The sequence below is a fragment of the Oncorhynchus tshawytscha genome, linkage group LG30 (assembly GCF_018296145.1).
Source record: "Oncorhynchus tshawytscha isolate Ot180627B linkage group LG30, Otsh_v2.0, whole genome shotgun sequence".
NCBI classification, from domain to species: Eukaryota; Metazoa; Chordata; class Actinopteri; order Salmoniformes; family Salmonidae; genus Oncorhynchus; species Oncorhynchus tshawytscha.
Window position 1 is genome coordinate 36,619,042 of NC_056458.1, and position 10,747 is coordinate 36,629,788.

Here is a 10,747-nt window from a genome sequence, read left to right on the forward strand (position 1 = left end):
ATCATAAGGAAAAATCTAGATTTGTTTTGTTAAAATGACGGTGAAACAAAGTTGATTGAAAAGGTTTGCGGGGATGGCTGCCTCTTTCAGACAACCAGAAGACTGTTGACTGTACTGTGTCCTGATGTCCTCCAGAGCTGCGCTGTAACTGTATGCAAATGTATGATGCAGCATGCAAATCAATAGGAGATCCACACCAGAGAGAGAGAGAGCGAGAGAGAGAGAGAAATAAATCCACTGAAACTGACTGCTCTAAAATGCATTCTCTGATTTCAGAAAAATTTGAAAATGTTGCCATATTTCCTATTTCAATTCCATTATTAATCAATGAAATTATTCAACTTGTATGACACTTTTGTGTGAGAACAAGCCTACTACTGCTACATAGCCTAAATCAGGCAGAGATCATGTGGAGTCACACAAAGCACTGCATTTGCACATCAGTAGATCATCTCTTGTGTGTGAGATGTGTGGACCAAGTCGGTTTAAACTTATTGACGACGATGAAAGACATAAAAGACTCAAAGTACCAGCACAGATACGCAGATACTACACTAGGTCTTATTTGCATAGTTAAATTTGTGCTGACCAGTCTGAACACGAAGGAAAGAGAGGGCATGTTTGACTGTTAAATATCTGTGTCTGCGGTGTGAGCCACGCCCATAGCTAATTATTTTACTGAAAGGGATGAGAAAGAGAACTACATAGGTGACACCAGTGTGTGTGTGTGTGTGTGTGTGTGTGTGTGTGTGTGTGTGTGTGTGTGTGTGTGTGTGTGTGTGTGTGTGTGTGTGTGTGTGTGTGTGTGTGTGTGTGTGTGTGTGTGTATCACCTTTTCAAAAGACATGTCAAGGAATGATGGTGCCTATGTTGTCAACTTTGTATCTGTAAAAGTGTCTGTTAAGGCTTTTTTTTTAAATAAGATTTCACAATACTTCTTATATCTTGTTTAGTTAATCATGATCATAGGGATGGATTACCACAAGATGAGTAGTCACAATGACATGCAATTTTCAGTACAATGCTAACCATAGGGCAAGGAAGGGTGAATGCAAAAACGGTTATGCTACCCATTGTTGCTATTTTGAGATCAATACGATACAAAACCTTAATTGACATGTATATCTCAATCAATACCTGAAATATATTTGGGGAGAAATGAATGAATGAGCTGTAGTGTAGTAGCATTTATACTCCTTGCCAGTAGATGCCGCCACATTGTGTCCATTGTTAGGACTGCAGAGGAGCCTTTAATTTACCCGGAAGTATTTGGTATTTTTCGCGCAACGTTTTCAGTCCGAAATAATTTTCTCCTCATTCATTCAGAATATAAATAACACCAATTCACAAACATGTAAGTTCAAGAGTGCAGTTGAGTATTCATTTAATGTATCAACTAAATGCGTTTGTTTTGCAATGTGTGCTGGGATTTGGTTGTAATGAGCTTGCTCAAAGTTTACTGAATCGTTCTTATACAGGCTAGCTAGCTAACGTTAGTGTGCTTGAATCTGAATTGCTCACGTTAGCTGCAAGTTATAGAGAACTAGCTCGCTAACCATTATTGATAGCTAAACAAAATAATGAGGTAAGGTTTAACTTTGTTACTCTTTCCCTTTGACCTCATCATTATGCAGGTTTTTGTTTAGTCTGTATTTTCTACAATTGTTTATCGACTTTGGGTCCTTGAAAAGAGCTATATAAATCCCATGTTATTAATATTTTGCACATTTGAGTTACCTAACTAATACCTATAGCTAGGTTTTAGATTATGCATTTTGACATATGTTATTTGGTCTTTCTAGGAGTTTGCTGAATAAACCCAAGTCTGAGATGACTCCAGAAGAGTTGCAGAAACGAGAGGAGGAAGAATTCAACACTGGACCACTGTCTGTGCTCACCCAGTCCGTGAAAAGCAACACACAAGTCCTCGTCAACTGCCGCAACAACAAGAAGCTACTTGGACGAGTCAAAGCCTTCGACAGGTAATGAATTGAATGAGTAACTGAAAATGGCAGAAAATAAACTACTTTTCCATCACCTTCCAGATCATGACCTCATGTCTTGTTTGGATTATTCTATTACTTGGTTCCCAAAACCCATTTCAATTAGCGTGTACACTGAACAAAAATATAAATGCAACATGTAAAGTGTTGGTGCCATGTTTCATGGGCTAAAATAAAAAAAATCCCATAAATGTTCTAGGTGCAACTAAAAGTGTATTTCAATCAAATTTTGTGGACAAGTTTGTTTACATCCTTCTTAGTCAAGATAATCCATCCATGTGACAGGTGTGGCATCAAGAAGCTGATTTAACATTATCTTCACATAGGTGCACCTTGTGCTGGGGACAAGGCCTCTTTAGAATGTGCAGTTTTGTCACAACACAATGCCACAGATGTTTAAAGTTTTGGGGGAGCATGCAATTGGCATGCTGACTACAGGAATTTCCACCAGAGCTGTTGCCAGAGAATTGAATGTTAATTTCTCTATAAGCTGCCTCCAACGTCGTTTTAGAGAATTTGTCAGTACGTCCAACCAGCCTCACAACCGCAGACCACGTGTAACCACGCCAGCCCAGGACCTCCACATCTGGCTTCTTCAACTGCGGGATTGTTTGCGGGAGGGTGCTGGGGAGTTCTGTCTAATAAAGCCATTTTGTGTGGAAAAACTCATTCTGATTGGCTGGGTCTGGCTACCAAGTGGGTGGGCCTATGCCCATTCATGTGAAATCCTTAGATTGGGACTTAATGAAGTGGCCCTAAAATAAAGGGCCTTTATATAAACTGTAACTAAATTGTTTCCTGTTGAGCTTTATATTTTTGTTATGTATAATTTCACATTGTCTTCTCTCTATGTAGGCACTGCAACATGGTGTTGGAGAATGTGAAGGAGATGTGGACAGAGGTCCCGAAGAGTGGCAAGGGGAAAAAGAAGTCCAAGCCAGTGAACAAGGACCGGTACATCTCTAAGATGTTTCTGAGGGGGGACTCTGTCATTGTTGTGTTGAGGAACCCTCTTATCACTGGGACTGGGGGGAAGTAGATTGACATCTCACCCAAAGTCTGTACCACACTGGGTCATAATAATTAGTACACACCGTCCCGCCCCGTTTTGGTCAGTTTTCTTCTGTTTGGTTGCTAGTGAATACTACCCTGCTTTAGCTGAGAAACTACAAGAGCAGGGCAATGTTCATCAGGACACAATGTTGTGGAATGTTCAAGCCCCTTTTTAGAATGAGCAATCACATCAATCTAAAATGTTCCACAGCATTTGTCAAGTACATGAGATTGTTTTAGTCACTCGGTCTTTTCAATCTGTTTGCTCTCCACACCAGGGCTGCGTTCAACAGGCCACAATGTTGTGGAACATTTAGATATAAATATACAATGTGGAACAAACATCGTCTCTGACGTCTAGAATAAGGAATCACGTCAGCTCTATTCATTACATTTCTATATTAAACGTTCCACAATGTTTGACTAAACGTGGCCCTGGGTCAAGTTCTGTAAGCATGACATGGAGAAACTCTTTTAGTAGTGGTGGTATTTCTCGAACACCTTGTTTTCCATTTTCAAATCTTTTAAATTTCTGCTTACTGAATTCGGCTCAGAACTCGATTAATCATGAATATTGGATCTCTTTCAGTAAGGTCCAAGTTTTCAAAAAGTGCTCTGCAACAGGACATCAACTAAATCAGAATTGATTTCTTCCAACCTGTTAGAGCTGAGAGATTAGTTTGACCATATGTGACCTTAAGTTGCCCTTTTGAACATGACCCCTCCTTTTATGTTATGATTTAATATTGTTTGATATGATTCCAACATCCAACACACATAATGGAGACAAATTAATATTATTGGCTGATCTTGTCATAGTTTGTCAAACTGCTGAATTTTGTACTCAAAGCTCCAATCTGATATCGGCCTGTTTTATTATTGAGGCGGTGATAAAATTCCTACAAGGAACATATTGTTTTTTTTCTCTTTGTTTAATATTTTAATAAACAAATGTTTTTGTTCTATATCTCTGAAAGCCATGCATTTAATGTAAATGAAGAAAACTGAAAACTTGTCTGGAAGTCGCTTGATGGCCATGCTAGAAAGGACAAAATGGTTAAGTACACAGTGTACAAAACATTAGGAACACCTGCCCTTTCCATTAGACTGACCAGGTAAATCCAGGTGAAGGTGATGATCCCTTATTGAGGTAACCTGTTGAGTTCACTTCAATCAGTGTAGATGAAGTGGAGGATACGGGTTAAAGGATTTGTAACCCTTGACATGGATTGTGTATGTGTGCCATTCAGAGGGTGAATGGGCAAGACAAAATATAAGTGCCTTTGACCAGGTATGGTAGTAAGTGCCAGGTGCAATGGTTTGATTGAGTCAAGAACTGCAACACTGCTGTGTGATTCACACTAAACAGTTTCCTGTGTGTATGAAGGAGATATTGACAACTGTGGGAAGTACTGGAGTCAACATGGCCAGCATCCCTGTGGAACGCTTTTGACACCTTGTAGTCCTTGCCCCAACGAATTGAGGCTGTTCTGAGGGCGAAGGGGGCTGCAACTCAATATTAGGAAGGTGTTCCTAATGTTTTGTACACTGTATAGAGTCTAAACTTGTAGGGAATGTTTAAGGTTATTGGTTAACATCACATTTGTGGTAAAAGTAACACTTGGGTCCTTGCAAAGCCAGGAAATGGATGAGTCTCTCAGCCTTGAGCACAGTACAGCATGCAGAATGTGATATTTCAATGCCCTGTAGTGGTGGGCTAATCTGCATGATATCACTGAGGATTTCTTACTAATGTTAGGTTTTGGTATACAGTACAGAAAAATAGACTAACAACACCACCACTCTTGTCAAGAGGGCGTAACAGCATCTACTTTCTAATGCGGCTGAATAAATTCTGCATGCCTCCCCGGTTCCTCCAAATACAGTACTACCGAATCACCATCGAGAGCTTCCTGACCGGTTACATCACGACCTGGTACGTGTTTTAATCCATCCAAGACAGCAAGGCCCTCCAGTGGGAGGCTAAAATGGCCCAGTACATCACTGGAACCGTGCTCCCACCCATCCAGGACATCTACTCAAAACGGTGACTGAGGAATGCTCGCAGCATCATCAAGGACTCCACACATGAGCTGCTCTCTCCTTTACTGTCGGGCAGATGGTCTCGGAGCATGAGGTCTGATACCAACAGGCTCAGAGATTCTATCTACTGCTGCTGAACAATTGAAATGGACTGACACTGCACCTTAGCACACATGCACTCATGAACACACACATTTACAGTTGAAGTCGGAAGTTTACTTACACCTTAGCCAAATACATTTAAAGTCATTTTTTCACAATTCCTGACATTTAATCCTAATAAAAATTCCCTATCTTAGGTCAGTTAGGATCACCACTTTATTTTAAGAATGAAATGTCAGAATAATAACAGAGAGAATGATTTATTTAAGCTTTTATTTCTTTCATCACATTCCCCGTGGGTCAGAAGTTTACATAGACTCAATTAGTATTTGGTAGCATTGCCTTTAAATGGTTTAACTTGGGTCAAATGTTTTGGGTAGCTTTCCACAAGCTTCCCACAATAAGTTGGGTGAATTTTGGCCCATTCCTCCTGACAGAGATGGTGTAACTGAGTCAGGTTGCCCACCAATTTTCTATAGGATTGAGATCAGGGCTTTGTGATGGCCACACCAATACCTTGACTTTGTTGTCCTTAAGCCATTTTGCCACAACTTTGGAAGTATGCTTGGGGTCATTGTCCTTTTTCCTCCAAACATAACGATGGTCATTATGGCCAAACAGTTCTATTTTTGTTTCATCAGACCAGAGGACAACTCTCCAAAAAGTATGATCTTTGTCCCCAGGTGCAGTTGCAAACTGTAGTCTGGCTTTTTTATGGCGGTTTTGGAGCAGTGGCGTCTTCCTTGCTGAGCGGCCTTTCAGGTTATATCGATATAGGACTCGTTTTACTGTGGATATAGATACTTTTGTACCTGTTTCCTCCAGCATCTTCACAAGGTCCTTTGCTGTTGTTCTGGGATTTATTTGCACTATTCACACTGTTGTGTCTTTGGCTATGCCGGATTAAGTGATATGACATGCTATTCTATAAAATAATTTCTCCGTAGTTAATATTACCTGATTGAGCTAATCATGTAAATGTAATTAACTAGAGTTGGGGCACCACAAAATAATATTTATAGAGCTGTTATCTTCCGAATAAACTCTTAAAGACCTAGTAATATTTTACATCAATAGCAGTCAATATTAATCGTCACCTTAATTCAGTCTCATCTGAAAGTTGTACATTTTTGGTTATCTTCGCGAACCCTGGCTAACAAGTTGAATCAGCGATACAAAATTGGGTTTAATTATTTATTTACTAAATACCTAACTAATCACACAGAATTATGCATACACATAATTAATCATAACTTGTTTACAAATTACGTCATAAAGGAAAACGTCCCTAGCAAGTGGAACAGATATGACAGCTTGTTACACAAAAGAAAAGGGGCTGGGTTTGAGTGAAAGAGCGGGAAGACTGAGGAACAAAGGGCGAAGCTGTGCTTTTGTAAGTACAGTATCTAATGCATTCTAGATTAACGCCCATTTGGAAAAGGAAAATGTAATAAATATTTACTCTGAGCTGCGCTTCGGTAGGTTGGTGGTAGATGGAAGGCCGTGTTGCCAAACCGAGTCCTTTGAAGAATGTCTCTGGTGGTCAATTGGATACGTTGTAGTAACGTCGTTGTGTGATAGACGGGGTACTCTGTCTATTCCTTCCTAACCCTCGTTTGCAGCTGCTGTTGCTAACTCAACGGCTAGGAGATATCACTTCTGTAGTGAATAAGAGTTCAAAGCTCATACCATTCGCAACCAAAGCTCACACTGATGTGGCTTTGTTCTGTAGTTATTATCGGACCGTCATCCTCACTGTTCTTCGGAACAGGAGGTTATATTGTCGTCAAGGCTTTATATAGGAAGGGAGAGGAGGGCGTGTTTGAAACGTTTTATAGCCCATGTCCCTTCACAGGGGCGGGCCACTGATTGAGCAGAGCCCTACCTTATGAAAACCCAAATCTCACATTTTAGAAGCTAAAATCACATTTCATCCCATCATGAATCATTTCATATTCAAACATTTAAATTGAACAACAATTCCATGTGAATCCGATAACTCTGATGTGTAGACTTTCCACTGTAGAGTTTGTCATCTTATCATTGATGAGAATGTCTCAGATGCAAACCGAACTGACATCATATTCTTTAAGTACCACCGCATATGTTCAATTGGTCAGATGACCAGAATATAGTTAATTTCCCCCCACCTTCTGATGTTCGCAGAATCTCTATGTTAACCAAGGGTTTTGCAAATGTAACATCAGTAGGATAGAGAGAGGACAAGGGGGTAAGAGGTATTTATGACTGTCATAAACCTAACCCCAGGCCAACGTCATGACAACACCAAAGTACATTCATCTCTAGAACACAGAACACATCTCCTTCCTGAGCAGTATGATGGCTGCGTGGTCCCATGGTGTTTATTCTTTCGTACTATTGTTTGTAGAGATGAATGTGGTACCTTCAGGTATTTGGAAATTGCTCCCAAGGATGAACCAGACTTGTGGAGATCTACAAAAAAAACTCTGAGGTCTAGGCTGATTTATTTTGATTTTCCCATGATGTCAAGCAAAGAGGCACAGAGTTTGAAGGTAGGCATTGAAATACATCCACAGGTAAACCTCCAATTGACTCAAATGATGTCAATTAGCCTATCAGAAGCTTCTAAAGCCATGACATCATTGTATGGAATTTTCCAAGCTGTTTAAAGGCACAGTCAACTTAGTGTATGTACACTTCTGACCCACTGGAATTGTGATACAGTGAGTTATAAGTGAAATAATCTGTCTGTAAACAATTGTTGGAAAAACTACTTGTGTCATGCACAAAGTAGATGTCCTAACCGACTTGCCAAAAGTATAGTTTGTTTACAAGAAATTTGTGGAGTGGTTGAAAAGCGAGTTTTAATGACTCCAACCTAAGTGTATGTAAACTTCCGAATTCAACTGTATAGACATTCATTCTACACACACATCACAACTTCTGCTACACGTGTTATTATATTGCTCAATTTATACACTTGCCTCCAACCATCCCCAATACAGGTGTAAATATTGGACTATAAATTGTGCATTCCTGTATTATAATAAATGCTAACATGTTTATTATATTCTAATGTAATTTACTTTGTATTCTCATCTTTTATTATTTAGTGTTGCATTGTCGAGAAGGAACCTGCAAGTAGCATTTATTTGGACGATGTATACCATGTGTATCCCGTACATACAACTATGGAACCCTAACCTGTTCACCGGACGTGCTACCTTGTCCCGGACCTGCTGTTTTCGACTCTAACTCTGAATGCTTGGCTATGAAAAGCCAACTGACATTTACTCCTGAGGTGCTGACCTGTTGCACCCTCTACAACCACTGTGATTATTATAATTATTTAACCCTGCTGGTCATCTATGAATGTTCAAACATTTTGGCCATATACTGTTATCATCTCAACCCGGCAAAGCCAGAAGAGGACTGGCCACCCCTCAGAGCCTGGTTCCTCTCTAGGTTTCTTCCTAGGTTCTAGCTTTTCTGGGGAGTTTTTCCTAGCCACCGTTCTTCTACATCTGCATTGCTTGCTGTTTGTGGTTTTAGGCTGGGTTTCTGTACAGCACTTAGTGACATCGGCTGATGTTAAAAGGGCTTTATAAATGCATTTGATTGATTGAATACAATTTCAACTTATTTTTCCCATTTTTACCACATCACTTTTTAGAATGTCAATATATAGCCTAATCATTGGACAAATGTAATTTCAGTAAGTATTTCCCATTTTTGAAGTACCCATGCATAAATTACCCAATTTGTCAGTAAACAGGAAGCTTTTTTTTGTGTGAAGATGTCCGGGAAAGGATATGAAAGCCTCAAATTTCAAAACTCTGAAAACACTGTTGGTGCAATACATTTGACATTTGCTGCAGAGCATAGCCATTGACATTTGTTGGCACGACAACTAAAATGCTAACTTCCCAATGGGACATGGATTTCCATAGTATGTTTTGCCAACATAAGCATCCTTCTATTTTTATATGTTCATGTTGAGTAGTAATAGGCCTATCACTAACCCTGATCCTAGAGTGTGCATGCACGTATTGTTCCACCTCTAACCTGATTCAACAAGACCCTGACTATTTGAATCAGGTGTGTTTTAGTGCTGTGCTCTCCTAAAATTCTACAATAAAGAATACATTCTCTACCTTAACAATCGTTTTAATTCCAAAAAACATGGCAAGCCATGGGTGAAAAAGCTTATTTAGGCCAGGGAAAGTCTATTTGAACCCAGTCTGTAATACCTACACGTTTCAACTAGACAACCATAGTCCCTGTGCCCAAGAATGCCAAGGTAACTTGTCTAAATGATTATCACCCCGTAGCATGCACATTTGTAGTCATGAAATGCTTTGAAAGGCTGGTCATGGCTCACATCAACACCATCATTCCAGAAACCCTGGACCCACTCCAATTCGCATACTGCCCCAACAGATCCACAGATGATGCAATCTCTATTGCACTCCACACTGCCCTTTCCCACCTGGACAAAAGGAACACCTACAGTATGCGAGAATGCTGTTCACTGACTACAGCTCAGAATTTAACACCATAGTGCCTTCCAAGCTCAGGACCCTGGGACTAAACACCTCCCTCTGCAACTGGTCCCTGGACTCTCTGACGAGCCACCCTAATGTGGAAAAGGTAGGCAACAACACATCCGCCACGCTGACCCTCAACATGGGGGCAACTTAGGTGTGCATGCTTAGTTCCCTCCTGTACTCCCTGTTCACCCACGATTGTGTGGCAAAGCACAACTCCAACATCATTAAGTTTGCCGACGACAAGATGGTGGTAGGCCGCTTGGTATGGCAACTGCTTGGCATCTGACCGTAAGGTGCTGCTACAGATGGTAGTGCATATGGCACAGTACATCCCGGGGGCCAAGCTCCCTGCCATCCAGGACCTCTATACCAGGTGGTGTCAGAGGAAGGCCCTAAAAATGGTCAGACTCTAGCCACCGAAGTCATAGACTGTTCTCTTTGCTACCGCACAGCAAGTGGTACCGGAGCACCTAGTCTGGGACCGAAAGGCTCCTGAACAGCTTCTACCCTCAAGCCATAAGACTGCTGAACAGTTAATTAAATGTCTACCCTGATTATTTGCAGGACCCCATTTTTATTTGCACAGACTTTCTTGCACTGGCTCTATGCACACTTACTGGACTCTACCCACACACTCACACATACTGCACTGACACTCCAATACACACACACTATATATGCTCACACACCTAAAACACACATGCACATTTACAGCACACCCACTCTTTCACATACGCTGCTGCTACTCTCTTTATTATCGATCCTGATTGTCAAGTCACTTTTACCACTACCTACATGTACATATTACCTTGAATACCGCAACTATCTTGTACCCTTGCACATTGACTCAGTACTAGGACTCCTGTATATCATCTCCTTATTGTTATTTTATTGTGGTAGAATTTTTGGCTGACTTTTCTTACTTTATAACTCTGCATTGTTGGGAAAGGAAGGCTCATAAGTAAACACCTCACGGTAAAGTCCACCTGCTGTATTCAGCACACGTGACAAATA

The 10,747-nt window shown here is 40.6% G+C and overlaps 1 protein-coding gene across 2 annotated transcripts; it reads left to right on the forward strand.

Annotated features, from left to right (window-relative positions):
• The first annotated feature begins 1,224 nt into the window (after positions 1–1,224).
• Positions 1,225–4,021, forward strand: LOC112228219 (small nuclear ribonucleoprotein Sm D2-like). 2 transcript variants are annotated; one of them, XM_024393375.2, is made up of 3 exons: positions 1,225–1,354; positions 1,803–1,982; positions 2,859–4,021. In XM_024393375.2, coding segments are annotated over exons 1-3 (366 nt in total). In that variant the 5' UTR covers positions 1,225–1,352; the 3' UTR covers positions 3,043–4,021. The 2 variants fall into 2 exon arrangements, with proteins under 2 accessions (XP_024249143.1, XP_042165543.1); XM_042309609.1 differs by lacking the exon at positions 1,225–1,354 and adding an exon at positions 1,419–1,585.
• The last annotated feature ends 6,726 nt before the right edge of the window (positions 4,022–10,747 follow it).

What these genes read in the sequence shown, in the direction of transcription:
- LOC112228219 (XM_042309609.1), top strand. An exon ending in CGAGTCAAAGCCTTCGACAG is followed by an intron (nt 1,983 to 2,858) that starts GTAATGAATTGA and finishes CTCTCTATGTAG; the next exon opens with GCACTGCAACATGGTGTTGG.